General features: G+C 43.7%; 1 protein-coding gene across 1 annotated transcript in view; it reads left to right on the plus strand.

Moving 5' to 3' along the window:
- Positions 1–419: 419 nt before the first annotated feature.
- The window catches only part of meiosin (meiosis initiator), an 87,161-nt gene continuing 68,031 nt past the window's right edge, over positions 420–19,549 (plus strand). The window contains exons 1-4 of the mRNA XM_072549411.1: positions 420–482; positions 2,438–2,609; positions 14,676–14,740; positions 18,647–18,777. Of these exons, the coding sequence (XP_072405512.1) occupies positions 14,705–14,740; positions 18,647–18,777 (167 nt within the window). The 5' untranslated portion in view covers positions 420–482; positions 2,438–2,609; positions 14,676–14,704. The remainder of the gene's footprint in view (positions 483–2,437; positions 2,610–14,675; positions 14,741–18,646; positions 18,778–19,549) is intronic.

Raw genomic sequence — 19,549 nt, forward strand, 5'->3', positions numbered from 1 at the left:
CTGTCCAAAATAGACACTTAACTTTTGGGTTTTTTTTTGTTATTTGTTTTGCTGTGATTCTTCTTCTTCCTGATTTTAAAAAAAACGAAGTGTATAAAATGGCAAGCACTGCAGGTTCTAAATATCTGAAAATGTCTCCATAAAGAAGAAGGGGGGGGGGGGGTGTAGAAAAATGAGATGGAGGAAACCTAATGACCAAAGTGAGAAATGGACATCATGATGAGAGACATTTTAAGAGCAGCGTCGAACATACCCACCCTCCCTTGGCACCGCCCGGAGGCGGTCTGAAGAGATTCGCTCTCCGACACGGTGCCGCTGCAGTCTCTCCGCGCCTCTGCCCTCCCCCCTAGCAACGGGGCGTCAGCCAATCGCGGCCGGCGCTGCGGCGGCCAATGGGGCCTCGTCCCCGCCTCGGCCAGGCCGCTCTCCAGCGCGAGCGCCTCCTCCCGCCAAAGCGACGGTTCGTACGGCAACGGCCGAAGGTGGGGCGGGAATGGGCGGGAAAGCCGGTTTGGTTGGACGGGATGGGGTGGGGGGGGGGGGGGGAGAGGAGGGACACGTGACACTGCAGGTGTGGGTGGGGTGATGGAGGAGGAGGAGGAGGAGCGGGCACCACGTGACCTGCTCCCCAATGGGGCACTGAGGTGTAAAGGTGAGGCTGAAAAATGGCCAAGGGCACAAATAATACCCCCCAAAAAGACCAAACATACTGTGGATCCTGGAGATCCCAAAGGTTTATGAAACGTACCAGGCCTGGAGGAGGGTTAAGGTGTTGTCGTGGGGGGCATTGGAAGATGAGGACTGTGCGGAGGCCATTTGTCCCATCCTGTTCATGCTCTCCCCTTTGAGCCATCCATACCCCCATTCCCCTGGGAGCGGCGGGGGGGCTACATGACAGTATTTTCCCATCCATGCAAGTACTTCCTGTGTTTTCTTAAAAGGAAACTAATGGATGGCCATCAGACAAGAGAGTTTGCAGTTGCCCCTTTAGAAGGGCAAGGGCAGGAAAGTGGATGTGAGGAGTGTCGGATCAGCAATTATCCTGTTGAATAATGAAACAGGCTCGAGGGGCCGAACGGCCTACAGGTCGTTCTGCTATAACACGTGTTTCGTCGGCACGAATTGGCTATAACGCAATTGACGAATTGTGGACGTTAGTTGGGTAATGTGGACGTTCTATTGAATGGATATAGTGATTTTGCATTAGCTTCTACAGCGCAATTTTCTGCAGCAGTTTTCCATAGCTTGATTTTCTATAGCACGAGGCTGCAGAGGAACACAGCTTTTGTGTTATAGCAGAACGATCTGTACTCCTGTTCCTGTTTCTTATGGTTATGCTAAAAGAGACCCCTATTCACCTGTTGTTGACTAAGGATGTGATATATTCTGGAGTTCATCGCTGCCTACAGATGTAAAAGTAGAAAGTGAGGCTTGTGCAACTTTCTCACACAGAGGGTAGTGCGTATATGGAACAAGCTGCCAGAGGAAGAGGTAGAGGAGAAAGTGAGGACTGCAGATGCTGGAGATCAGAGCTGAAAATGTGTTGCTGGAAAAGCGCAGCAGGTCAGGCAGCATCCAAGGAACAGGAGAATCGACGTTTCGGGCATAAGCCCTGATTCCTGAAGAAGGGCTTATGCCCGAAACGTCAATTCTCCTGTTCCTTGGATGCTGCCTGACCTGCTGCGCTTTTCCAGCAACACATTTTCAGCAGAGGAAGTGGTAGAGGCAGGTACAGTTACAACATTTACAGTCATAGAGTCATACAGCATGGAAACAGACCCTTTGGCCCAACTGGTCTATGACAACCATGTTCTGAAACTAAACTAGTCCCACTTGCATGCATTTGGTCCACATCCCTCCAACCTTTCCTATTTATGTACAAAGCTAAATGTTGTAACTATACCTGTATCAACCATTTCCTCTGGCAGTTCATTCCACAATCAAGCCACTCATTAAATTGGAGAAGGTTCAGAAAAGATTAACCAAGATTTTGCTGGGAACGTTTGAGTTATAAGGAGAGGCTGGATATACTGGGACCTTTTTCTCTGGATCGTCGGAGGTTGAGGGGTGACCGTATAGAGGTTTATAAAATCGCGAGGGACATTGGATAGCAAAGCTCATTCCCTAGTATAGGGGCGTAAAAACTAGGGGGCATAGTTTAAGGTGAGAGAAGAGTTTTAAAAAGAACATGTGAGGGATAATATTTATAAACGATATTTGGACAGGTACCGTGGAAAGGAAAGGTTTGGAGGCATATGGGCCAAATGCAAGCAAATGGAGCTAGGTTAGTTGGGAAACCTGGTTGGCATGGACGAGTTGGATTGAAGGGTCTGTTTCCCTGCTGTATGACTCTAGCACGCCTCTTTGAGAAAATGTACCACTGGAATGACAGGGTGTTATTTCTTTCTATTTCTTTCTCTCCCGGTCTCCTTTTAAGGCCTCCCTTCGGTTTCCCTGTGGAGGGGATGTAGAAGATATGAGCGTTTGAGAGGTCAATCAGAGATTTATTTTGACCAAGAGACATCTTCATTGGCTGGCAGCCGTCGGCGAAAGAAAAATCGTGGCTCCGTCCCTGTGGGTTAGAGATGTCATCACAACCATAACGTGAGGTGACTGCCCTTCTTTCTGTCTGACTGGCACACAGATCAAAACGTACACATTTTCAGAATGAGGGCAACTTAGTTGCCGGGTGCAGTGTTTTTTTACGAGTCATTGACTGGAAGAATCTAGAACTTCCTGTGAGAACTCAGGTTCTAGAATTTACACGACCAAACCCAGAAACAATCCAGAAAGCTGCTGGGGGGATGAACACATTTTGCTGCAACTGTGCAGAGCCATGGCTCGATCCCGTTTGGCGTAACTGTGTTCATTCATGGGCATCTTGGTTCAGCCAGGATATTGTAGACCTTGAATGGAATGTGGTCAGGGTTCAACCCAGTGACATTGGGGCTTAAAGGGTTAAATTATGAGGCAAGTTTACCTGATGAAAGGGATAGTCATCATGACACAGAAGAAGGCCATTTGATGGCGGGTTTTTAGAAGATTTGTAGCTCAGATTGAGGTTCTAGATTTAGGTTTGCTCGCTGAGTTGGAAGGTTCATTTTCAGACGGTTCGTCACTATACTATGTAATATCTTCAGTGAGCCTCCAGACGAAGCACTGCTGATGATTCCTGCTTCCATAACGTCACCAATCCAAAGAAACCCAAGCATATAAATAGAAAGCAGGAATCATTAGCAGTGCTTCGTCCGGAAGCTATGTTACTTAGCATGGTGACAAAACGTCTGAAAATGAACCTTCCAATTCAGTAAGCAAACCTACATCTAAGGCCATTTGATCTATTGAGTTCATGCCAGCTTTTTAATAGAGCAACCCAGTCAGTGCGATTCCTTCTCTCTATCCTCATTGCGTTGTAAATGATAACCCTCAAGCACTCACTCAGTCAACAGATCGCAGGTCATTATTACATGTTGTGTAAAAATGTGTTTGCTTGAGGCGCTGTTATGGTGCGGTCGCAGTGCCCCTAGTTGTTGATCAGAAGTCCTGGGTTCAGGTCCCACCTGGTGCAGAGGTGCATCACTGAACAAGTTGATTAGAAATATATAAAAATATGCTTTCATATATTGCACAATTACCACCCCTTCCATTCTTCGTAAATTACAAGTACAGGCCAAATTGCAAGTAAACGGAGCTTGTTTAGTTTGGGAAACCTGGTTGGCATGGATGAGTTGGGCTGAAGGGTCTGTTTCCGTGGCTGTATGACTCTATAGCACGCCTCTTTGAGAAAATGTGTCACTGGAACAACAGGGTGTTCTTTCTTTCCATTTAACCTCTCCCAGTCTCCTCTTAGAACCTCCCTTTAGTTTGTGAAATTCTAAAACAATTTACTTTGTCCCTTTGTAGATGTCCAAATGTCTTTTATAAATGTTACCCCTCATGTTCTTTCTTCTCCTCTCACTTTAAAATTACAAGGAGCCATTCAGCCCAAGTTCAGGCTCCACCTGCTCCAGGGGGTATGTAGTAATGTCTCTGAACAGGTAGATGAGAAAATATCTAAATTGCATAGACTTGGTTTGTCATTTTACTGAGCTACATTCCTACCACCAAATCACCATGATTTTCTTTGCCAGAATTCATTGCCCATCCTTAATTGCCCAGAGGCACAATGCTGTGGGTCTGGAGTGATATGTAGGCCAGACCAAGTAAGGGTGACAGTTTCCCCCCCTCGGGGGACGTTACTGACCCAGATGAGTTTTTCCCAACAATCGATAATGGTTTTACTTATTAATTCAGATTTTTATTGAATTCAGATTCCACCATCTGCTGTGGGGGGATCCAAACACAAATCCCCAGAACATTACTGGGGTCTCTGGACTAACAGTCAAGTGATGATGCCACTAGGTCATTGCCTCCCTGAACTTGAAAGGATCTTTCCCCAAAAGGCTCCAAATTTTGAGACAGTTGACACTTTCAAGGCTGAAAATGCATTTTGTTGTGTTAACTAAGGATGTCAAGGTATTTGAAGGCGAGGCAGGTGGATGGGGCTGAGGTACAGATTGAGTTAATTGCATTGAATGGCAAAGCAGATGCAGGAAGGAAGTGGCAAACCCTTATGCTTATAGATCTGATACAATTCAGGTAAATTTATCATCCTCTTCGGGGAACCTGGGTGTGAGAAAGTGAGGACTGCAGATCAGAGTTGAAAAGTTCGGCGCTGGAAAGGCACAGCAGGTCAGGTAGTATACAAGGAGCAGTGGAATTGACGTTTCGGGCATAAGCCCTTCATTAATAATGTGAGTGGCTGTGGCAGTTGGTGTGAGAAGGGGGCTAAGAGATAAATAGGAGGGTTGAGGTTAGGTAGCTGGAAGAGCAGTAAGTAGATGCAGGTGGGGGGTGATGATGATAGGTCGGAGCGGAGAGTGGAACAGATAGGTGAGTAGGAAGGTGGATAGGTAGGGCACTTCAAGAGGGTGGTGCCAAGTTGGATTGTTGGATCTGGGATGAGGTGGCAGAAGGGCAGATGAGGAAACTTATGAAGTTGATGTTGATGCCTTGTGGTTGATGGGTCCCAAAGTGGAAGATGAGGTGTTCTTCCTCCGGGCTTTGGATTTGGCAGTGGAGGTGGCTCAGGACTTGCATGTCCTTGGCGGAGTGGGACGGGGAGTTGAAGTAGTCGGCCACAGGGCGGTGGGGTTGTTTGGTGCTCGTCCCAGAGATGTTCCCTGAAACGTTCCGCGAGTTGGCATCCTGTCTCCCCAATGTGGAGGAGACCACATCGAGAGCAATGTACACAGTAGATGAGGTCGGTGGATATGCAGGAAAATCTCTGCCTGATGTGGAATGATCCTCTGGGGCCTTGGATGGAGGTGAGGGGAGAGGTGTGGGTGCAGGTTTTACATTTCTTGTGGCAGCAAGAGGCAGGTGCCAGGAGTGGAGGGTGCTTGGTGGGGGGGTGTGGACCTAATGATGGAGTCATGGTGGGAATGGTCACTACAGAATGCCGATAGTGGTGGGGAGGGAAATATATCTCTGCTGGTAGGGTCTGATTGTAGGTAGTGGAAATGGCAGAGCTTAATGCGCTGTATCCGGAGATTAGTGGGGTGGGAGTTGAGGCATCAATGTCGACTTCACCAGTTTCCTCATCTCCCTTCCTCCCACTTCATCCTAGATCCAACCCTCCAACTCAGCACCGCCCTCTTGAACTGACTTGCCTATCCATCGTCCTTCCCGCCTATCTGCTCCACCCTTGGCTCCGACCTATCATCATCACCCCCCACCTGCATCTACCTATTTCCTTTCCAGCTACCTCACCCTCATAGCTCCTACTTATCTCTTAACCCCCTTCTTCTCCCCCACATTCCTGATGAAGGGCTTGTGCTCGAAACATCGTTTCTCCTGCTCCTTGGATGCTGCCTGACCTGCTGTGCTTTTCCAGTGCCACACTTTTCAACCATGCTCATATTACAATAGAAAGAAAAAATGAATTGTTTCAGTGGTGTTGATTGGAGGATAAATGTTGGTCAGGGCAAACCTATTTTTAATAACCCTATTTTCACTTGTCAATGTTGCCTGCCGAATATATTTCCTCTCCGTAAGGTGTTCACTCCTCACTGGGGTATGATGCAGAAATACTGTCTTGGTTCAAAGATTGTCCATCCACACGGACCACATGATGTTATGGACCAGACCAAACCCCCTTAAAATATTCAGAAGGTAGTCTAGACACTAATATTTTCTTAATACAAAGGTAAATGTAAGTTGTTGTATTCCAGATGGAATTTGATAGGTCAAACTATCAGATTAAACCACAGCATACTTCATTCACCCACGATAGTTAAAATGCAACAAAAGAAGGAAGGGGGTTGGAAACAACTCTATTGGAAAATTTATCAATCATAGATACGGTAATTATTACTATTTAAACATTCCAATATTGTAACATTCTACAAACACACCCTTGGCAAAAGGGCAAATTCACACACAGATTATCTCAGATGCAAGTCCTGTAGCAGGCAGAGAACCCCCAGCTTTTGGCTGTAACCAAGCGAGGGAGAAAAATTAATTTCCACCTCTTCAAGACTCAAACACCAACTGGTGAAAGCTAAACTAAAGATCCTGGTTCTGTGGGAGTTTAACCACACCCATTCAGGCTGCTTCTATTGTTCCAAATTTTAAAAAACCCAAGGCCTCACAAGCTATTTGCTGTAGTGGTTCTGGCAAAGTGCTCGTCACCTCTGCCTTAAAACCTCTCTTCTGAAAAAACCAAGACAGTGTACATCTCTTATAGCCACAGTGTCGACACAATGAGCACTTTTCCACAGGGCGCATTGGACACTAAAAAGAAGCAGAATTACTAACTAATTATTCTTTATCCTGAAGTGCTAAAAACAATTCAAACAAGTGTCCATTTAGAGCTATCCAGGCCTCTTCCTTTTCACTATAGAATCATAGAGTTTTATAGTATGGAAAGAGGCTTTTCGGCCCATCATGCCAGTCATTAAGCATGAATGCTCAAGTGCTTATCTAAATAATTCTTAAATGAAGTATATAGCTCCATAAAATTTGTTTTTCTCTGTTGGTTATTGGGGTGTGAGGAATGGCAGACTGGGCCAACATCTGTTGATAGTCCTCAAGAAGAACCTAGTTGGCTGATCTCTCTTATAGAGTCACATAGCGTGGAAACAGAAGATTCGGTCCCACCAGTTCACCCGGACCATGTTCCCAAACTAAACTAGTCTGACTTGCCTTCTTCTTTAATTGAGCTGATGGATTTCATGTTGTACAGATACAACCATACCGCTGATGGGGCAAAAACTGCTTTGCATTTCCAGTAATAGCTGAAAGAGAAATGACGGCTTTAACAGTAGAATCTACAGCATAGAACGAGGATGCCATTCAGCCCATCACCATGATACTGGCTGTTTGTAAGAGCTATCCAATTAGTCCCACTCTCTCTGCCTTTTCCCCTGTAACACTACAATTTTTTCCTTCCAAACTGGTGGCAACAGATTTCGCTTTGATGCTTGGTCAGTGCTGCAGCTACAAAGTCATTATGAAATTGTTCATCTTTGCCAATTAACCCTGGAGTTTGCAGTGTAAATCCTACTTGATTAGGTATGATGACTTTTCCAGCTTGATTGAATGCAAAGAAGGGTTGAAGATATGAAGCTCACATTGCACAATCTGAGCTTCTAAAATTTTTAACTCATTATGTTTTGGTGGAAAATGTTACAAATTAGAGCAGGAGGAGATCATTGGCCCCTTTGAGCCTGATTAGATTACTTACAGTGTGGAAACAGGCCCTTCAGCCCAACAAGTCCACACCGACCCACCACCCACCCATACATTTACCCCTTCATTGTTGTGGTTCTGTTTGCCGAGCTGGGAATTTGTCTTGCAAGACAAATTCCCAGCTCGGCGAACAGAACCACAACAACGAGCACCCAAGCTACAAATCTTCTCCCAAACTTTGATTTACCCCTTCACCTAACACCACAGGCAAATTAGCATGGCCAATTCACTTAACCTGCACATCTTTAGACTGTGGGAGGAAACCCACGCAGACACAGGGAGAATGTGCAATCTCCACACAGTCGCCTGAGGCGGGAATTGAACCCAGGTCTTTGGTGCTATGAGGCAGCAGTGCTAACCACTGTGCTGCCCATACTTTCCTATTCAGTAAGATCATGCTGATCTTCTACTTTGATTCCACCATCTTGTATTATCCCATGCTTCCCTGAATATCCAAATATCTGTCAATATCTAACTGGAGAATTCATGACGAGTGAGATTGAAAATTCTGAATTAATTCTCAAAAGGGCCAATTCACTTAACCTGTGAATTTTTAAAACACTGCAGAATTAAATTCTCCAATTCAGCTTGGTTAAGGTTCAACTTCAATTGGCAGCACTCTTGGTGATGATGGTGAAGAGCTTATGCCCGAAACGTCGACTCTCCTGCACCGCGGATGCTCCCTGATCTGCTGTGCTTTTCCAGCGCCACACTTTTCGACTCTGATCTCCAGCATCTGCAGTCCTCACTTTCTCCCTGTTGATGACGACCCCAACCAAATACTATTGCACCAATCTTTTCTCGCAGTTCCTCTGTTGTGCAACAATTTGCAAAGAGAGAAATTTCAGTAACTTCCTTTCCTTTTGAGAGAAAATGACTTGACGATTTCCTCCACCCCTGTCTTCAACCTTTCACTGTAACCACTGCCACAAGTAGGGCACATAATCTGACATACAAAGGCTTTGGGTGACATAACCCACGAGAGTTCAAACAATTAGCGGTCACAGAATTGAATTTAATTAGCTTTATTGTCACACAAATGAGTACAGTGGAAAGTTTACACATCATCACTTATGGCACCATCTTAGGTAGCTAGATACAGATTCTTCAGTACAAGTTCTTAGGAAGAAAAATTGTAAAATAAAGAAATAAAAAGTCCAGCATTACGGATTGTAGGTATACATTAGTAAACAGAAAAAGTTTTGAAGGAGACTGTTGACCTGAGTTGGCTACCAGAAGGTGGAATCTGCCCAGGAGGAAACGAGTGATCTTTCCGGAGGTGGTTTGATAATGGCAGAAATTAGCGGCCAGTTATGTCCTTAGCTGAGATGTGTCACCAATTCCCTGTTTGTTGACTGATACTTAATCGCCCATCTCAGTAGATCTGCTAGGAAAGCACCCTGACAGCCACTGTGAGTTCAGGACCCGCAAATGGCAGGGGGCATTTTAGAGAGCATAAAACTCTACTCTGCTAAAGCAACTTAGCCAGCCCTCTCCCTGAAAACCTAAATTATTTTTATCTTCCAGTGTTTAGCCTATTTCACATAGAAAGCTATAGTTGAATCTGCCCAGCCACTCTTTCAGACACTGCCTTTCCATACCCTTATCACTAACTATACACTTTGCAAACACAAACTATCCTGTTCTTAATGTTTGTGGAAATGATTTGTGTTACTCATACCTTTATATTGAGAACTATATAATGCCAGATCTTTCATCATGACTATTCTTAGTCCTGTCAAAACATCATGCAGCCAGATGGGATACTTTGCGTGTAATCGTAAATGCTGAGCTGCTCATTTTGCACATTCTGACCAGCTCTGAATGTTTCATTTCTCTGAAGCTTTTGTTTTATACTTTCACGGGACATTAGCAACTCTGGCAAGGCCAAGATTTATTGGTTATCTTTACTTTGCCTTCATTTCACAAGATTGTTAAGAGTATAAACCATATTGCTGTGAGCCTGGAGTAACACCAGGTAAGGAAATTGTGAACCAGGACTTTTTTTTCACAGTAATTCATATTGCGATCATTCCATGTTCATGATTACTGAGGCAAGCCTTCAATTGTAGGTTTTATGAATTGAATGCAATTCCTTAACTCATTTCTCCAGATATTTGCCTGAGTTTACCACTGCACCATGACCCCCCCTCCGCCCCCCCACAATTTATTCATCATTGGCCTGTCTATAACAAACTGTAATGGGACATTGAACAGCAGATGGCAATGGTGAGGGAGTTTCCTTGACTCTGGAGTGATACTGTCACAGATTCAATGGGAAGAAAAGAGCAGTTATTCCTTCACTCCAGTCGAAGTCTTAAGCTGAATGAGAGAAATATGGATAATTGCTCCAGTATGAAACCTAAAATTTTGAGTTGGATTATTTCCCAGAAATAGAACAAGCATTGAATGATGGCAAAGCTGACAGAGCCAACGTCAACCAAACTTCCCAAACTAAACTAGTCCCACCTGCCTGCGTTTGGCCCATATCCCTCTAAACCTTTCCTGTTCATGCACCTGTCCAAATGTATTTTAAATGTTGTGACTGTATCTGCATCTGCCACTTTCTCTGGTGGTTTATTTCACAAATGAACCACCCTCTGTGTAAAAATCTGTGTAAAAAAGTTGCCCGTCAGAGCCATGGTGAATCACATAACTCGCACTTTGGATAGGACTTTAAACTAAATAGTGCGGTGGTGGGTTCAGTTACACAGAAAATTATGAAAAAAATGTTAAAGGAGGGAAGAGTGGAAGTTTTGATTAGATTGGAAACAGGCCGTTCGGCCCAACAAGTCCACACCGATCCTCCGAAGAGTAACTCACCCAGACCTATTCCCCTACCTTATATTTACCCCTGACTACGGGCAATTCAGCATGGCCAATTCACCCTAACCTGCACACCTTTGGATTGTGGGAGGAAAACGGATCACCCGGAGGAAACCCACGCAGACATGGGGAGAATGTGCAAACTCCACACAGACAGTTACCCGAGGCGGGAATCAAACCTGGGTCCCTGCCGCTGTGAGGCAGCGGTGCTAACCACTGAGCCACTGTGCCACCCCAATATAGTTGTTCCACTATAATATTTAAAAGGCATCTGGATAGGAAGGGTTTAGAGGGATATGGGCCAAATGCTGGCAAATGGGAGTAGATAAATTTAGGATATCAGGTCAGCATGAATGAGTTGGACTGAAGGGTCTGTTTCCGTGCTGTACAACTCTATGAGTCTGTGGCTCAGCAGAGGTTAGTAAAGTTTCTAAAACAAGTAATAGGGCAGAGGGTATGGAAAGCATCAGCAATCTAATTTAGGCAGAGCCGCATGGACAAGTTGGACCAAAGGGTCTGTTTCCATGCTGTATGACTCTATGATTGTCAGATTTCCTTCCCCAAAGGGCATTTGTGAGCCAGATGGGTTTTTAAGGTCTCTTTCTATTATGCACAATGGGTGCAAGGATATTCCTCCGGAATAAGGCGCACAATGACACCTGAACCCACAGAGTTGTCAAGTGGCTGCACAGAAGTGGCCAGACTCATGTTGTTGAACCAGCAGTTGGAGGGCGGCCTCGGAAAATGGTTCACAGGGTGAGTTGCACAAAGCCAGAAGACTGGTAGACAGTTGGGAGGCAAGCAAATCACTCAGCGGCATTTCAGAGCCTGAAATAAAACAAAGAACAAAGAAAATTACAGCACAGCAACCAGCCCTTTGGCCCTCCAGGGCTGCACGAATCCAGATCCTATATCTAAACCTGTCACCTATTTTCCAAGGATCTGTATCCCTCTGCTCCCTGCCCTTTCACGTATCTGTCTAGATACATCTTAAATGACACTACTGTGCCTGCTTCTACCACCTCCACTGGCAACACGTTCCAGGCACCCACCACCATATGTGCAAAGAATGTTCCATGCATATCTCCCTTAAACTTTTCCCCTCTCACCTTGAACTCATGACCCATAGTAATTGAGTCCCCCATTCTGGGGAAAAAAAGCCTCTTTCTATCTACCCTGTCTATACCTTATATGAGTTTGTAGACCTCAATCAGGTCCCCACTCAACCTCCATGTTTCTAATGAAAATAATCCTAATCCTGGTGAACCTCCTCTGCACTCTCTCTATGGCTGATCTTTTTGTGAACTCAGCTGCACTCACCTGCCCACTCAATGCAATCCTTAATTCCTTTACAGTTCAAAAATTTATCTATCTTCACCTTAAAAACATTCAACGAGGTAGCCTCGTCTGCTTCACTGGGCAGGGAATTCCACAGATTGACAACCCTTTAAAGTTTTTCCTCAGCTCAGTCCTAAACCTGCTCCCCCTTATTTTGAGGTTATGCCCCCAGTTATAGTTTCACTCGCCAGTGGAACAGCCTCCGTTGCTCTACCTTATCTATTCCCTTTGTGATTTTATATGTTTCTATAAGATCCTTCCTCATTCTTCTAAATTCGAATGAGTCAAGTTCCATTCTACACAGTCTCTCCTCATAAGCCAACCCTCTCAACTCGGAATCAGACTAGTGAACCACCTCTCCAACCCTTGTAGTGCCAGTGCATCCTTTCTCAAGGAGACCAAAACTGTACACAGTACTCCAGATTCTAGACTGATACTCCTATGTAGTATTGAGAGAGTTCTGCAAAGTCTGAGGTGCAATCTTCCAGATTAGCCAAGGCACCACCTGCCTGCTCGGGTGTGCACAAAATACTGCATGACAGCCTTTTGAAGAAGAGCAGAGGTGTTATCACCAATAACCTGACCAATACTGAATCCTTTATTCATCATTACAAAAACAGATTAGTCATTCATTATCACATTGCTGTATGTGGGATCTTGGTGTGTACAATCTTGTTGCCAAGTTCTGATATTTCAAAGTTACACAATTCTTCATAAAAGACAAGAATAATGACAGGTGTTGTCTCCTGAGGGTAGGGGATTTCAAGAACAGGGGACATATTTTTAAGGTGAGAAGAGAAAGGTCTGAAAAGAACATGAGAGGCAGCTTTTCACACAGAGAGTGGTTTGTGTGTGGAATGAACTGCCTGAAGAAGTGGTGGGTGCAGGTACAGTTAGAATATTTAAAAGACGTTTAGATAAGTACATGAATAAGAAACGTTTGGAGGGATGTGGGTCAAGCACAGGCAGTTGGGACTAGTTTAGATTGGGATTATGGTCGGCGTGCACTGGTTGGACCGAAGAGTCTGTTTCTGTGCTGTATTACTATAAGTGCACAGGGAGACCCTATAAGCTGCTGTATAAATGCATTTCTTTTCTTTAATTGTGGGGTTTAAGGAGATGAATGTCCTACTAATACGCCTATAACAATAGAGCTGACTCCAAATTAATATAAATTGTATACAGTGATGTGATGTTTAAAAACATTAGTGTGGTAAAATTTGTGTTATGCAGCGCGCACCAAGAAAAAGTGGTGCCAGATTAGGTAAAAAAAAAAGTGGTTAGCAGCCTTACTATAACAACAGTGGGATAGATGGAAAAGTTTGAACATTGACTTCTGTTGTGATGCTTTTGAGAGACTCAGAAAGGAAATGCGGAATGTTGTAGATAACTAAGACACCCTATCTCAAGCTTAGTAGAAAAAAAAATCAATAACTGTATTGTAATTGATAGGAGGGAAAGGAATGTGTGACATGGAAGCAAATTCTGCTGCACACTTGTCATGTTGAGTTTCTCCTGTGCACCACTTCCTGGCTGGTTGTACATGCGTTGTTACATTTTGCAAAGAGCACAGCCACACTGCCTGCTAAAGTAGGGAAAAGAATCACAAACCAGGAAAACATACAGGAGTGGTTTTAAAGGGAAGAGCAATCTCATCAGAAATTCAAAAACTTTAATGTGTATATTGATTGATTTATTGTCTTAGAGATGTGCAGCACAGAAACAGACCCTTCGGTCCAACTCGTCCATGCTGACCAGATATCCCAACCTAATCTAGTCCCATTTGCCAGCACTTGGCCCATATCCCTCTAAGCCCTTCCTTTTCTTATACCCATCCAGATGCCTTTTAAATGCTGTAATTGTACCAGCCTCCACCACTTCCTCTGCAGCTCATTCCATACATGCACCACCCTTTGCATAAAAAAGTTGCCCATCAGGTCCCTTTTAAATCTTTTCCCTGTCACCCTAAACCTACGCCCTCTAGTTCTGAACTCCCCCCAATCGAGGGAAAAGATCTTGATTATTTACCCTATCCATGCCCCTAATGATTTTATAAACCTCTATAAAGTCACCCCTCAGCCTCCAACGCTCCAGGGAAAACAGCTCCAGCCTATTCAGCCTCTCCCTATAGCTCAAACCCTCCAACCCTGGCAACATCCTTGTAAATCTTTTCTGAAACTTTTAAGTTTCACAACATCGATTCTTTGGAGGGAGACCGGAATTGCACGCAATATTCCAAAAGTGGCCTAACCAGTGTCCTGTACAGCGCAACATGACCTCCCAGCTGCAGAGAAGATGCAGGAAGAGATCAGAATTAACATTTGAGAGGTTCATTCAAAAGTCTGATAACAGTGAGGAAGGAGCTGTTCTTTAATCTATTCATAGATATATTTAAACTTTTATATCTTATGCCCGAGGGAGAAGGATGAAAGAGAGTATAATCGGGGTGGGAGGGGTTTTTGATGATGTGACTGCCTTCTTGAGGCAGTGGGAAGCGTATATGGCATCAGTGGATGAAAGGATGATTTGAGTGATGGACTGGGCTGTGTTCACAACTCTCTGTAGTTGCTTGCAGTCTTGGTATATGATTTCATTTACAAATATGTGTCATCAAGGGAATACCAGTGAGTCCAGTCAACAGGACATTCCAGTTTTGGTATTGATTATAATATGAAATCATGTGCAGAAGCTTAGAAATATTTTTTTTTGTGTGCTTACAGGATCTTTAATCTTAAAGAGGGAATGTATAATGGCCTCCTTAATTGAAGTGAAACATGAAGTGGAGGTGAGCAGTCACTTATTTCTCGCTGCATCCTCATCATTTTGAAATCCGGCATCTGCTGTGTTGTGCTTTTCTCTTGAGGATTGAAATCTGCATTAAAACCAGAAAATTCTGGAAAAAAATCAGCAAGTCTGCTTAGAGAGACATACAGAGTGAACCTTGCAGCCAGTCAGAATTGGAAAAAGGTTTGAGATGCTACAGGTTTTAATCAAGTACAGGGGCAGAGAAAGAGGGAAGATGGGGGTAGAACAAAACGGAAGTTATGGTGCAAGGCAAAAAGAGAGTGTTCTTGTGGCAAACAAAGAAATGAAGTCTAAATGGGGGGAAATGCAGAATCATCACTGACCACTGAAAACCAGAAGCAGTAAATTAAAAGGGCAGAGATTATCATCTGAAATTGTTGAATTCGAAGTTAGGCCTGAGAGGTTGGAAAGTGTCTAATGGAGAGACGAGATGCTGTGCTTCATACCCCTTGTTGAGCTTCATTGGAACACTGTAGATTGCTAAGGACAGAGAAGTCAGAGTGGAAAAGGGACAGAGGATGAAAATGACATAGAGTCATACAGCATGGAAACAGACTCTTTGGTCCAGTTAGTCCATGCCGACCCTGTTCCCATACTAAAGTAGTCCTACTTGCCTGTGTTTGGCCCATATCAGTCTAAGCCTTTCCTGTTCATGAACTTATCCAACTGTCTTAAAATGTTGTAACTGTATCTGCATCCACCACTTCTTTTGGCAGTTCACTCCACACATGAGCCACTTTCTGTGTAAAAAACACGTTGCCACTTATGTTCTTTTTAAACCTTTTCTCTCCCACTTTAAAAATATGCCCTCCTGTTTTGAACTCCCCCCATCTTGAAATGTGACCAAATGAGTATGGGGGTCATGCTTGCAGCCTAGTCTAAGGTGTTCCATGGACTGCATTTTAACTACCCAGTGTAAAGGATATCACCTGATGGACAGTGAACACAGTACACTTATGTGAAATAAGTGTGTGTAAATTGCTGCTTCGCCTGGGAGATGTATCACAGTACTGACTTCTACAGCTGGTAAGTTCACAAACAGAATTAATGCAAGACAGTCCCCCAGAAATGGAGGAGAGAGGTGGTATATCAGAATTCAGCATGCTGGGCTGTCATTGAACAGTTTTGATTTGATCTCTCCAGCTTTGCGCTGATGCAGGCATGACAGTAAAAGTGTGAATTTTCTTCCAAGTGTCGCAAACCTGTCGAAATCCTTCCACCCCATCTTTTCCACCACGACCTAAAGTTTGTTTTACAAGTCTCAGGCATTATTGAACCCCTGTTTCTCAGTTTTGCTTTTCATATAATGAAATTAACTTTCCTCTGGTAGCTTACAGGTGAAAGTCTTGTTATATTTCTTTGTGGAATTTTAAGACTGTCCTCAAACCATTTGTTTATCTGTTGGGGTAACAGTGGAAAATAACCTTTCTTCTGTCCTACTCTTCAGCTTTCATTCCATGGGAACTCCCTCCCTAAAAGCACTGGGGATGTACTTACACCTCATGGAATACAGCGGTTCAGGAAGGTGGCTCAACTCTGAAATAGCTTCACAGAGGCCAGTATCCATCACCCTTTATTTACACATGGAGAGTCCTTTACTCTGATTCAGCTTCCTCAGAGCCAGCTCTTAGAATGAACAGAACTTCCAACACTCCTATTTTTTTGTAATCTTCCTCCACCGCCCCCCCCCCCCCCCCACTACTACCTGACAGCAGTTGTGTTTATTTTTCCCCAGCCACCGTGGTGTGTGTGTGCAGGTGTCGGACACAGTGAAGAACAACAAGGGTGTAAATCTTTATTTATATTCCACCACCAGGAAGAAAGAAAACACCCGAGTGGCCAGTGACAAGCAGTGCCCTTCTCAGAGGGCAGTGCTGTGTGATCAAACAGTGAAGGGGAGGGCAGGGATAAAATCAAAATAAAGTTGGAGGGGGACAGTCCTGTTTCTGTGTGTCAGCCAGGACTCCCTGTTTGGACCAGGGTAACTACTGAAATAAGGGAATTCCTGTTCTGTGAGGTTCATTTGGCTGACCTCGTTCCAATCACTACAATCACCACCTTCTCAAGGGCAATTAAGGATAGCACAAATGCTGGCCTAGCCAGCAACATTCACATCCTGTGAACAAATGTTTTAAAGAGTGTAATTTGCTGACTGAATCATAGAATCATGCAAGTCAGAAGGAGTCCATTTAGCCCATTATGCTGTATTAACTTAATGTAGACTTTATGTAATTCATTTCTTTCCCCTATTCCTCCCAAGAGACTTGCGAATATTTCCTTTTCTTTTCGGTATGCTTGCTTTTATTGGTCAGTGTACGGAGTATGGGAGTCGGGACGTCATTTTGAGGCTGTACAGGACATTGATTAGGCCAGTTTTAGAATACTGCGTTCAGGTCTGGTCTCCCTTCTAAAGGAAGGATGTTGTGAAACTTGAAAGGGTTCAGGAAAGATTTACAAGGATGTTGCCAGAGTTGGAGGGTTGGAGCTATAGAGAGAGACTGAATAGACTGGGGCTGTTTTCCCTGGAGCATCAGAGGCTGAAGGGTGTCCTTATAGAGGTTTATAAAATCATGATGGGCATAGATAGGGTGAATAGCCAAAGTCTTTTCCCCAGGGTAGCTGAGTCCAAAGCTAGAGGGCATAGGTTTAAGGCGAATATTTCTTTCTCAAGTATATATCTAATTTCCTTTTGGACTTTACTGTTAAATCTGCTTCAACCACCCTTTCAGGCAATGCATACCAGACAAATTATCCCTATCTCTCCCCTGGTTCACCTGCCAAACTAATGTAGCCTTGTATTGAATGTCACATAAGGAAAAGAAAATGTAGTTTGTGAGCAAAGACAGATCATTTGTTCTCTGTCTGACTTTCTAGTGGTTATTATGAAAATTGTGCAAACTAGAGCACTAACTTATATACTGGGTGCACAATAATGGGAACAAGATATTGGACATAACTAGTTAATGAAGCATTGAGAACCTTTTTCACTTTCACTTTGCAATTCTATTCCACCCCTTCACTACTGAAGCTGCTGATTATATACTGACACATGAATGGGAGGCAAACAGAGGGATTGACACTGTGTCTGGGCAGTAAGTAGTAGGTCTAAATAAGGAATGGAATCGGCGCAGGCTTGGTGGGCCGAAGGGCCTGTTCCTGTGCTTTACTGAATTGTAATTATTGTGACAGTATGGTACTTGTGTTAGTCTGGATGGTTTTTTATGTAATGGTTGCCCAGATGTGAGCTGACAGGCTTTTGAACATGGTGATCAAGAGGTGGGGAGCATGGCAGTTGGAGAGGGTAGGAGACATTGCAGTCAAGTCCAGTCCTGTCCTTGCCTGATGCCTGAACACTCTCACAACATCCAGAAATGGATATAACAGAAGTGGGAATAATGAGACCATCTCAGTTACTTAGATTATATCAGTCATACAGCGCAGAAACAGGCCATTCAACCAGCCCGTTCTGGTGTTTTGTACATTCTCCCATCCTTCCTTAGCCCACTTCATTGACATAACTTTTATTATAGTCTTCCTCATACGTTTGTCCATTTTTTTCTAAAATGCATCTACGCTATATTATTCGAATCAGTGACTCTTTATAAGCAACAGGTTCTGCATTCCCATTTGAAATTACCTAATTATATCCTGTACTTGAGGTCTTTCTGGTCATTGTGACTCACTGGCCACTCCAATACTTCTAGCCATTAAGCCATTAGCTCTCCTTTAAAGGATTTATAAGCATTGTGTTGTTTTCCTGAAATTTACCTTGATTGTGTTCCTCCACCTTGGAGGTCTTTGTTACTACAACTAATGATGGTTCTTAAGCACATTTTTACTGTCTTTGCCTCCTTGATGAACTCTTTTATATGTTAACTAACTGCAGGATCAGGACTTTGAACAAAATATGGAGATCCCAGCAAGAAGGGATGGCATGGCTTTGAATTATAGAGATCTACTGATCCCGGACAGCCAGAAAATTAAACTGTCACCTTTGCAGCATCGAAGAAAACAAAGGTAAAATATTCAGGTCAGAATGTGGCAAAACAAAAATGTTGCGTGAACAATACAAACCATTAATGGTACACAGAATTGACTAGCAACAGGGCAAGCAAGAAATAACCCATGAATTGCGAGATGTTTAGTGTGCCTATGCCATCTCCCTCTCAAAAACTGCATCTCATCCTTAACCACCTCATCAGCTTCATGAAGGAACTGTATTTGTACATTAGTAACCTATTAAATTTGACGTCAAAATCAAATCTGACCAGAGCTCACAGTGTTCCTACCTGTGAGCCAAAAGGCCTGGGTTCAAGTTTCATCTGCTTCAGAAGTGTATCATAACTATAAGACTGTAAAATATAGGAGTAACATTAGGCCATTCAGCCCACCCAATCTGCTCTGCCATTCAATCATGTCTGATATGTATCTCACCCCTATTCTCCTGCCTTTTCTCCATAACCTTTGATCTCTTTAATAATCAAGAATCTAGCTATCTCTGTCTTCAAAACATTTAGTGACTTGACCTGCACAGACTTTTGTGGCAATGAGGCAAAAAACACACCTGAACAGGTTGATTCAAAAATATCTAGAAAATGAAGTCTAAAATTTGTAACAGAAATAGGCTTTTAACATTGTGATAATTGTTAACAGCCACTAATTATTGCCTGTGGACCAACAAGTCGGTGGTGAGTGGATCTCATTGGACGAGTAATCCAGAACACCTGGCCACAGTCCCTGGAACACAGATTTGAATCCCACAATGGCAGATGGTGACATTTCAATTCAA

The sequence above is a fragment of the Chiloscyllium punctatum genome, chromosome 29 (assembly GCF_047496795.1).
Source record: "Chiloscyllium punctatum isolate Juve2018m chromosome 29, sChiPun1.3, whole genome shotgun sequence".
Classification (NCBI taxonomy): Eukaryota; Metazoa; Chordata; class Chondrichthyes; order Orectolobiformes; family Hemiscylliidae; genus Chiloscyllium; species Chiloscyllium punctatum.